This window comes from Rhincodon typus, chromosome 12, assembly GCF_021869965.1.
Source record: "Rhincodon typus isolate 14 chromosome 12, sRhiTyp1.1, whole genome shotgun sequence".
In the NCBI taxonomy this organism is placed as follows: domain Eukaryota; kingdom Metazoa; phylum Chordata; class Chondrichthyes; order Orectolobiformes; family Rhincodontidae; genus Rhincodon; species Rhincodon typus.
Window position 1 is genome coordinate 73,656,639 of NC_063343.1, and position 11,734 is coordinate 73,668,372.

At 41.7% G+C, this 11,734-nt stretch overlaps 1 protein-coding gene across 1 annotated transcript in view; it reads left to right on the plus strand.

Annotated features, from left to right (window-relative positions):
• arap3 (ArfGAP with RhoGAP domain, ankyrin repeat and PH domain 3) overlaps positions 1-11,734 on the plus strand; it is a 201,844-nt gene that overhangs the window by 155,579 nt on the left and 34,531 nt on the right. Inside the window, exons 7-10 of the mRNA XM_048603508.1 lie at positions 4,026-4,132; positions 9,132-9,331; positions 9,482-9,567; positions 9,844-10,026. Of these exons, the coding sequence (XP_048459465.1) occupies positions 4,026-4,132; positions 9,132-9,331; positions 9,482-9,567; positions 9,844-10,026 (576 nt within the window). The remainder of the gene's footprint in view (positions 1-4,025; positions 4,133-9,131; positions 9,332-9,481; positions 9,568-9,843; positions 10,027-11,734) is intronic.

The window sequence follows — 11,734 nt, forward strand, 5'->3', positions numbered from 1 at the left end:
GTTTCCGCTCCACCTATCCTCTCCTCTATCCCTCTTCTATCCGCCTCCCACTCTCTCCCTATTTATTTCAAAACCCCCTTCCCCTCCCCCTTTTCTGATGAAGGGTCTAGGCCCGAAACGTCAGCCTCTCTGCTCCTATGATGCTGCTTGGCCTGCTGTGTTCATCCAGCCCTGCACCTTGTTGTCTCTCATTTGATTTTCTTGCCTCATTTTGGCTGTCCTGATTTGCTTTTCAAATTTCCCTTTGCACATTCTGTGCAGTCCTAGGACTTCTGCTGTTTTAGGCCCTTGTTATCTGTCATAAGACCATAGATATAGAGGCAGAATTAGGCCATACAGCCCATAAAGCCTACTCCACCATTCGATTATGACTGGTATGTTTCTCAACCCCATTCTCCTGCCTTCTCCCCAAGCCCTTGATCCCTTGACCAATCAAGAACTGATCTATTTCTTCTTAAATGCACCCCATTACTTAACCTCCATAGCATTGTGAGGCAATTAGTTTCACAGATTCACCACCGTCTGGCTGAAGAAATATTTCTCATCTCAGACCTAAAGGGTTGTCCCTTCATTCTGTAGCTGTGATCTTGGGTTCTCGTCTCTCCTACTAGTGGAAACATCTTCTCCACATCCATTCTATCCAGGCCTGTCAGTATTCTGTAAGTTTCAATCAGATCCTCTCTCAACCTTCCAAAGTGCATTGAGTACAGACCTAGCATCCTCAAATGCTCCTCCTACGACAAGCCCTTCATCTTCAGAATCATTCTGGTAAACCTTGATTGGAACATGCTTACTCTGTTTTCTCCCCATTTCCTTCTTCAATGCATCCCAGCACTCTAATACAGATTACTGAAAAGTAACTGCTCTCAGTTCATTCTGGGCAAATCATAACTGATCTTATTAAAATCAGCCTTCCCCCAGCTTAGACTTTTGATTTCAGGCCCATCCTTGTCTTTCTCCACAACAATCTTGAAGCTAACAGTGCTATGATTGCTGTTTGCAAAATGCTCCCGCATTGATAGCTCACCCACTTGCCTAGCTTCATTTCCTAAAGTTAAGTCCAGGACTGTACCTTCCCTTGTAGGGCCTTCTACTGGCTTAAAAAGTGTTCCTGGATTCATTTTAAGAATTTTGCTCCCTTTAAACCTTTCACACTATGACTACCTCAGTTAATGTTAGAGAAGTTGAAATATCTACTGTAACTACCAATTAGATTTACACATCTCTGAAATTTGTCTTCTTACCGGCTCTCCTATTTCTGTCAGCCTGTTATGGGATCTATAGTACACTCCCAACGATGTGATTGCTCCTTTTTTGTTTTTATATTCTATTCATGTGGCTTCATTTGAGAAGCCTTCTAATATTTCATCCCGCCTTACTGCTGTAATTGATTCCCTGATCAAAATTGTGACACCCCCTCCTCCTCTTTTACCTCCTTCCCTGTCTTGCCTGAAGACTCTGTGTCCTGGTATATTGAGCTGACCCTCTCTAAACCATGTCTCGGTGACAGCAATAGCATCAGACGCCTCAGTTTTAATTTTGCCCTCAAATTATCTGCCGTGCTCGTCAGACCTCCTTGCGTTAAAACAAAAACGATCCAATCTTACTAAATTCCCTTGTGCCTCAACTGACCTATAACATTTCTGTCTTCTTGACTCCTTTGCTGTCTCCTCTAATTTTGTTCATTCATCTCCCCTTGTTGACTCTTCTGTCTGAGTCCCACCTCACTGCAAGTTAGTTTAAACTCTATCCAACAGCTCTAGCAAACCTTCTGAGAAGGATGCTGGTCCCAGTCCGGTTCAGGTGGAATCCATGCATCTTGTACAGGTCCTACTGCATCCAAAAACAGTCCTAATGTCCCAGAAATCTAAATCCCTCACACTTGCACCATCTCTCCAGTCACACATTCATCTGGACTAACTTCCTACTTCTGTACTCACTAGTGTGTGACAGCGGAAGCGATACATAGATATACTACCTTTTTAGGTCATATTCTTTAATCTACGTTCTAGCTCCCTAAAATATGCTTGCAGGACCTCATTCCTTTTTTTTAACTGTGTCATTGATACCAACATGTATCACAGTCTCTGTCTGTTCCCCGTCCCCCTTAAGAACAGTTTGAAGTTGTTCAGGGACATCCCTGACCTTGACACCAGAGAGGCAGCATCCCATCCTGGAGCCTCTGTTGCAGCTGCAGAAATACCTGACTGTACCCCTTACAACAAAATCCCCTACCACCACAGCTCTGCTATTCTTCTGGCTCACTTCAATCTTGCTACCTTCAATCAGGACCTCTCAGCCTTGTCTGCTGTAAAGAAAACACTCAGAGACTAGGACTGGTTAATCTTGGGTAAACACTCTGGGCACAACATGGTGGTTCAGTGGATAGCATTGTGGATAGCAAAAGATGTGTAGGGTACGGGGGATTGGCCATGGGAAATGCAGGGTTACAGGGATATGGTCTGGGTGGATGCTTTTCGAAGGTCGGTGCGGACTCAATAGGCTGAATGGCCTACTCACAGACTGTAGGGATTCTATGATTCAATGATAATGTGTAGTGTCAGTAGCTCTCTCTACAAATACCCAGGCACCCACAGCCAACTCAACTACACTTCCCTAAAAGTCGATTCCATTCTCCCAGTTTTTGCATGTTTGTTGAATTTATTCAGAGAATGTAATTATCTACCTAGCTCTTCCAAAACACATCTTTCCTGCTGAACCGAGGACTCACTGTAGCTTATATGACAGGGTTCTCCATTCTGAAGGATCTATCTCATGCAGTACTGCTCTCACCCCATCTCCTCTCTTTCAGAACCATGATAGATATCTCCTCACCCTCACTTTTGATCCCACCCTCTTCTGTATTCATGGCTCATTCTCGACCATTCCTGCCACCTCCATCATGCTGCCACCATCAAACACATCCAAAAGACTTGTTGGTCCACTCGTCAGTCACCCACAAAATCATCTCCCTGTCCTATGACACATCTCCTTATTTACCTGCTCCCTTATCACCACAATCTTTCACTGTTTTGCTAAGTAATATCAGTAAAGAACGTATCAGGAAAAGCAAAGGATTGAGGATGCTGAAGATCTGAAGCAAAAAAAACCACAAAAAGTGCTGAAGAAACTCCACAGGTCTGGCAACATCTGTGAAAACAGAATCAATATTAATGTTCTGAGTCCATTGTGATTCTTTGATTCTTCTTCAGAACTGAAGTGGCTTGAAAAAGCTGTGGCTTTCACGCTGTTGACAAAGGAACAGGAGCAGGTGGTAATGCAGAAGATGTGCAGAGCAAAAGGCGAAGGGAGTTGTAATAACGTTGGAGAAGAGCTATAGATGGACAGTTTGTATTAATGGGACATATTATTAATGGAATGCTGAGAGCAAATCCATACAAATGAGGAATCGGGTGGATGGACTTCAAAATGAAGAACAGTGTTCACATTGTGAAGTTGTTGAACTCAATATTGAGCCCTGAAGACTGTAAACTGCTAAGTGGAAAATCAGTGCTTTCCTTCAGTTTGAATTGAAATCTGCTAAAATACTGCAATTGGCCAAGGATTGAAAATTTAGCATGAAAGCAAAATGATGTATTAAAATATCAAGCAACTGGAAGATCTGGGTTTAATAATTTTATGAAGCTAGTGGGCAGAGGGCCTTGATTTGAATATTGCATTGTATAAATTTAATTCCTTAGGTTTATTAACTACTGAAATCCTTCAGGAAAAATGTTAACTCCTGCCAGCAATTTGTGATTTTTAGAATAAAAGCTGTTTCTTGACATCTCTTGTGGTGCTCTTTAGAGTCCTACCTGCTCCAGAGGTGTGCAATAACATCTCTGAGCAGGTTAATTTGTAAATATCTAAAAATTACTTCCTGACAGTTTAAGAATACAGTACAGATATTCAAAACCTCAAGGATATTCAGTGTTTGGTTGATACCTGTTGAAAATGTGACAACAAATCTTGAATGATTGGAATTGTGCAGCAAACTGATACTAGCACACTGTGTTTTCTGGCAGAGTTTTAAAACTGGGATTGGAATCACAATGATTGAAGTACAGGGAGCTACGATTCGTGATAGTAATCGTAAAAGTTTTGAGATAATTACTCCTTTTAAAACCTTCAGGTAAGTCATTTTGTATTGTATTGTCTCTGCTATTTCTATTGCCACAGGTTAACAGGGTGTGAATCTCACATGCAGCTGTTGACAGGTTTGTGATAAACAGGGGATTGAAAGGTTATTAGGGGTAGGTAAGAATGTGGAGTTGACGTTACAATCAGATCAGCCATGATGTTGTTAAATGGTGGAGCAGATTTAAGGGACAAAATGGCCTACTTCTGCTCCTGGATCATATGAAAACAAAGCACATTCTCAATTGTATTGAAAGTCTGTTGTTGTTGCCAAACTCAATCTTGTTCCAAGTGTTGCTGTAGAATGGCATCATGATCAGCATAGACATAGTGGGCCAAAGGACCTGTTCCTGTGCTCCACTCTTCTATGTTCTATGCTCTACGTTAAAGCACTAGTGTTTGTTGACTGTGAAAAGTGATGGAAAATGTTTGATGTTCACTGGTTTTTGCGATTCAGCTTGATCCCAGAAAGTCGGTGGCAGACTCTGAAAATTCACTTTTGGTTGAGTGTGAGAGCCGTGATCTGATAGAAATCTTCAAAATATTAACTGGAACAGACAGGAACAATGAGGATAAAGTATTTTCACTGGTTGGTGATTCTGTAACTAGGGGCATAGTCTTATAACTTCAATCACAGTAATCACCCTAGCCACCCCAGTCTTCTTTGCTTTAAAGAAAAGAACCTGAGCTTACCCAGCCCCTCCTCATCGATAAAACGCCCCAGCCCAGGCAACATTCTGGAGAATCTCATCTGCTCCCCTTTCCTGCCTGTAGTTTGGTGACTAGAACTGGATGTAGTGCTCCAGCTGTGGCTAACCTAAATCTTGTGCATTTCAACATTGCGTCCCTGCTCTTCTAATCTATGCCCCTTGGTGCAGGGATCAATGAACAAGGGCCATGGACTTAAGATTAGAGGCTGGAGGTTTAGAGGAAGTCACAGAGTCAAAGAGTCATACAGCATGGAAACAGACCCTTTGGTCCAACCAGTTCACGCCAACCATGCTCCACAACCAAACTAGTCCCATCCACCTAAGCTTGGCCCATATCCCTCCAACCTTTCCTATTCATGAACTTCTTCAAATGTCTTTCAAACGTTGTAACTGGACCTGCATCCACCACTTTCTTTGGCAGTTCATTCTATAGATGAACCACTCTCTGTGTGAAAAGGTTGCTCCTCATGCCCTTTTTAAAACTTCCTCCTCTCATCTTAAAAATATGCCCCCTAGTTTTGAACTCCTCCACCCTAGGGAAAATACACTTGTCATTCACCTTATCTATGTCCCTCATGATTTTAAAAACCTCGATAAGGTTACCCGCAACCTTCTACACTCCAGTGAAAAATGTCCCAGCCTTTCCAGTTCATTTTGTTTTTCACTCAGAAGGTAGTAGGATCCTGGAACTCACTGCCTGTTTGGGTGGTGGAGGCAGAAACTCTCAAAACATTTAAGAATTGCCAAGGCCTACAAGGCTATGGGCCAAATGCTGCAAAAATGAGATTAGAATAGTTACGTGGTTGCTTCTGACCAGGGTAAACCCGATAGGCCGAAGGGCCTTTTACTGTGCTTCACACATCAATGACCCTGTGATACGACTAATAAAGACAAGTGGCCCATATGCTTTCATAACCTTATTAACCTGACCTGTTGCCTACAGAGACCTGTGGACATACTGCCCCAGGTCCACGTTCAGCTTGTTTGAGCTGCCTGCTTGTTTAGCTGATTCAGCTTGAGGATATAAGTCCATAAAGGCTCTGCAGGAGGATTTCTCATTATAGATCACTTCGTGGACTTCACTGAAATAATTTTTCTTGCATTAATGCATAACAGCCTTCTGGCCATGTATCTTTAGTAGAATTCAACCCTTGGGTAATGTTATCAAATGACCAGAAACAAGTGTGGTATCTGAAAGAATGGAGATAGCTGCATATGTGTCCAATTTAAACATGTCTTGTTGCCATTGACCGTTATATCGGCAGTCCAAAATTACCCTTTGTGTTCTGGAACCTCACACACAAACATTGATTAATATTCACAAGTGTTCTCTTGTTCATTGAAAGCTTTTGTTTGGAGTAGTATCTCTTTCAATGTTCAAGCTGGGGTTGAAAGCTATCTACAATGCCCACTCCTGAGACATTCTGCATCAAAGACAGGGAAAGTTTGATGGTGATGTGTTTTCACACATGAAACATCAATTAATGCAGCAACAATGCTCTCTACCTCCAAGTTCTGCTTGTTTATGCCTCTTTTTAGGGATCCTCCCATCTTCAGAATTAACAGGTGCCAAATCAGAAGAATATTGTTGTTATTATTATTTTGTATAATAAGATGACCACTTCATATTTAGTAGATTCCTAATCATCCCGAGACATATTTAAATATTGTCAATACAGCTGCTGACTGTATAAAGGAGTCTTTGATCTCTTCCTGGTTTCTGAGTGAGTTTTCAATACACATTTTCGTAATGGTTGCCTCTGGGATCCAGGTGCTGGAACAGAGGGAAGACGCTCTCTGAAGTTCTCTGCATCATCTTGTAGTCAGCTGTCGCAGGACTCTCGTGATGAGTAGTGGCTAGGTATAATGTTACAGGATTTTCCTCAAATCTGGGGCAAAGACTTTTCACCTTTTCACCTTTAACATTGTCTTTGGGTCCTCAGTGAAAGGTTCGTAGACTGTTGCCACCAACAGGTCAGAACTGGGTTCTGGAAACTTATTTTTTATTCATTAATGGGACATAGGCATTGCTGACTGGATCAGCATTGATTGTCTAATCGTAGATGTCCCTTGAGGAGTTGGTGATGAGCTGCCTTCTTGAACCACTGCCATCCATATACCATAGGTAGGTGATAGTGGTCATGGATTTAATTTCTACAGCGCATCTTCTAGCTGGCACATGCTGCTGCTACTGAGTTTAGCTGATTTTTTTTTCTTTATTCATTCACAGGATGAGGGTGTTGCTGGCTAGGCAGCATTTATTGCCCATCCCTAATTGCCCAGAGGGCAGTTAAGAGTCAACCACATTGCTGTGGACCTGGAGTCACATGTAGGCCAGACCGGGTAAGGATGGCAGTTTCCTTCCCTAAAGGACATTAGTGAACCAGATGGGTTTTTCCTGACAATCAACAATGGATTCACAGTTATAATTAGATTCTTAATTCCAGATATTTATTGAATTCAAATTCCACTATCTGCCATGACGGGATTCAAACCAAGTCCCCAGAATGTTATCTGTGTGTCTGGATTAACAGTCCAGCAATAATACCACTAGGCCATTGCCTCCCCTGATCATTGACCTTCTTGCTACAGCACTTGGCATTCCTCCAGATGCTGAGACTGCACTGACCCAGAGGACACTTTTGGACCAGGCTGGGCATGGGCCTCACTAATGGTCCCAGGGAAGAGGACATCCTACCTCCAAATCACCCCATCCAACATGGGGAGGTGGTGGCCTAGTGGTGTTATCCCTGGACTGTTAATCCAGAGACCCAGATAATATTCTGAGGTCCCGGCTTTGCTATGGCAGATTGTGGAATTAAGAATCTAATGATGACCATGAATCAATGGTTGGAAAGATCCATCTGGTTCACTAAGTCCTTTAGGGATGGAAACTGCCATCCTTATCTGGTCTGGCCTACATGTGACTCCAGACCCACAGCAATGTGGTTGACACTCAACTGCCCCCTAGGCAATTAGGGATGGGCAATAAATGCTACCTAGCCAACAATGTCCTCATCCTGGTAATGAGTAAAGAAAAGCAAAACAGGACCTCCAGGTTCCTGCTCACACAGCATGGTACCAATATCCACCTGCCTGCCATGTCAGGGACAAATGTCAGGAACTATGCAGGGCAGCTCTGGACTAACAGAGCTTGTCTGCATGCTCAACAGCCTTGTAAAGATGGCGCTGGTGCCAGAAATGCTGGTCAATTTCAGATTGTCCCAGCCACAGTCAAGGAAAAGCACGAGGCAAGATGAGGCTAGAATCAGTCCAGTGGTGTGCTTTTGAGTCAGGTTAGTTAATGCGGCAAGTTAGTACCATACAGCAAGAGATCTCATTAGGTGTGGCAGCGAGAAATCCTCCGAGAAACTCAATAAAAGCGCCACTGCCTAAAAAGTTGAAACTCAGCCCATGGTTGTCATTAGATTTTTGATTCCTGTGTTAATTGAATTCAAATTTCACTGTCTGTTATAGTGGTATTTAAACCCAGTTTGCCATAAAACAACCTGGGTCTCTGAATTACTAGACTACTGGATTACCCATATACATTATAATAAAATCCTTTGCTATCACTTCCTCTGACATTTATAGCTGGAAGTCATATTGATGCAAGCTAATAAATGATTATTGGATGTTGGCATTATTTACAGAGATGACTTTCACAGGATTCCCGCAGAACCACAGATGCCAGGTCCATGAGATATGGCATCAACTTTTATCATTGAAATACAGTCTAGCTATTAGCATGCCAGCCATTAACCTATTATACCACAGTGCTCTATGTAACTAGCTTTGTCATAGATTATGTTCAAACAGAACACTTGGCTTGCATTTATATGTAGAACTTTAGAATTGCATAGAATGTACATCAATACAAAAATATAAAAGGGAAAGAAATTTCTAAAAGTTTTATATAACATTTTTTCTTGAGAAATTTGCAGAAAATGAGACGAAGCAACCTGAAATTTTATATTGAATAAGTTTGCAGGGTGGAAAAGATATTTATGTGAATAAAATCTTGACCAAACTTGATTTCTACGTTGCCTGAAAGTCTCCTGTGTGATTGACTCAAATTAATTGTGGTTTCTCAACTGGGTCAAATGAAAAGGATCACCTATTCACCAAGCTAATGGATTTGACCTTCACTGCTATCTTACCTGGGTCAGAAAATTTCATTTTGAGATTTCACTGCAAGTAGACAAAGGCAGGCTGAACTGAATTAAGTAATAGATTTAATAGCAATGTTATTGTAATAATGTTTTGTGCTTTTGAATGGTGCAGTTTCGCAGCAGAATCTGAACGAGAGAAGAAAGAATGGATCGAGGCACTTCAGGACTCGATTGCCGAGACTCTGTCTGACTATGAGGTGGCTGAAAAGATCTGGTCTAACAAGTCGAACAGAGCATGTGCAGACTGCAAAGCACAGAATCCTGATTGGGCATCTATTAACCTTTGCGTTGTTATCTGTAAGAAATGTGCAGGTAAATTGTCAACAGCTATTACCAAATTACCTCTCAGGTTTCAAACAATAATTTCAACCTGCCTGAATATAATTTAAATATATATTGGAGGAGGGTATGGATTTTTCAGTTGAAGCAATGATTTCTCATGTTTCTTTCTGCTTTTTCCAGGTGAACATCGGGGCTTAGGAACAACCGTCTCAAAAGTACAAAGTTTGAAACTGGACACAAGTATATGGAGCAATGAAATTGTGCAGGTCAGAGGACTGTCACTTTTAATATTTGATATATTTTCAGAACGGGACGCCCACTCGTCTCAATCCAAAATACAGGAACAGCAATAAAGGATAGTTATTGAGCGATGCAGAAAGTTGGAATTGGGGAATCACAAATGTCAGCACAAAGCTCTGTCACAAAAATAATACAACTTGTACCACTTAATTAGTTCTTAAATTAATGTAAAATATCTGATGATTACATGAAGATATTTTGTGATATCATTATTGAACAAGTATTGCCTCTTTCTCTTACAGCTTTTCATTGATTTAGGGAATGAAAAAGCAAATCGGTTCTGGGCTGCACGGGTGACTCCAGGAGAAGAGTTGGATACAGATGCCACTATAGAAAGGCGGAGGGAATTCATTAAATTAAAATATAGAGATGGCACTTTCAGAGGACCTCATCCCAAATTTGCAACACAGGATGAACTGATTAAGGTAAACATTCCTGATTTGTTATGTTTTCCCCGTCAGTGCATTCAGTCATCAGATGCCAAGATATATCAGTCATTCATTTATAAATGATGTGGAGATACCAGTGTTGGACTGAGGTGGAGAAAGGCAGGCAGTGTCGAATGGGGTACCGCATGGTTCAGCGCTGGGACACCAGCTGTTCACAATATACATTAACGATTTGGATGAAGGAATTGAATGCAATATCTCCAAATTTGCAGATGGCACTAAGCTGGGTGGCAGTGTGTGCCTTGAGGATGATGCTAAGAGGCTGCAGGGTGACTTGGACAGACTGGCTGAGTGGGCAAATACTGGCAAGTGCAATATAATGTGGATAAATGTGAGGTTATCTACTTTGGTCACAAAAACAGGAAAGCAGATTATTGTCTGAATGGTGGCAGTTTAGGAAAAGGTGAGGTGCAATGAGACCTGGGTGTCATGATGGAACAGTTGCTGAAGGTTGGCATGCAGGTGCAGCAGGCAGTGAGGAAAGCTAATGGCATGCTGACCTTCATAGCGAGAGGATTTCAGTATCAGAGTAAGGATGTCTTGCTGCAGTTATACAGGGCCTTGCTGAGGCCACATCTTGAGTGTTGGATACAGTTTTGGTCTCCTAGGAAGGAAATTCTTGCTATTGAGAGAATACAGTGAAGGTTCACTAGATTAATTCCCGGGATGGCAGGAATGTCATATGAAGTAAGACTGGATTGACTGGCTTTGTATTCACTGGAATTTAGAACAATGAAGGAGGATCTCATTGAAACATATAAAATCTGATGGGACTGGACAGGTTAGATGCAGGAAGAATGTCACCAATGTTGGGGAAATCCACAACAAGGGATCACAGTCTAAGAATAGAGATAAACCATTCAGGACTGAGATGAGGAAGAATTTCTTCACTCAGAGTTGTGAACCTGTGCAGTTCTCTCACACCCAAAGCTGTTGGGGCCAATTCATTAGCTGTATTCAAGAGAGAACTAGACATGGCTATTGTGGATAAAAGGATCAAGGAATATGGGAGAGGGTGGGAATGGGTTACTGAAATTGCATGATCAGCCATGATCATATTGCATGGTGGTGCAGACTTGAAGGGCTGAATGGCCTACTCCTGCGCCTATTTTCTATGTTTCTACGTTTTTAAGTTAGGAGCCACACGACACCAGGTTATAGTCCAACAGGTTTATTTGAAATCATAAGCTTTCAGAGTGCTGCTCCTTCGTCACATCACCTGAAAGCTTGTGATTTCAAATAAATCTGTTCAACTATAATGTGGTTTCATGTGACTTCTGACTTCATTTATTAACTAACAGCATCAAGGTGGTCATTTATTTGTGATTTAAAGAGCATCTATGGATTCTTTTGCTGTATCTTGGCAACATTAGGTACATTTGGGAAATTGTCACAAAATCTACTGTGATGCTACTCACACTGTCTCTACAAGCCTTAGAATCATAGAATCATAGAATACAGAAGAGGCCTTTAGCTCATAGAGTCTGAATTACCAAAAATACATGACTACCTTCATTAGTTTCACATTCCCGCACTAGGCCCATGGCCTTGAATGTTATTACACTATAAAATTATTATATTATAAAACCAGCCTGACTCCAAACCAGAACACAAACAGATTACTGTTTTCAGTTACGAGTGGTGTACCTCAAGGATCTGTTTTGGGGCCACTGCTGTTTGTCAT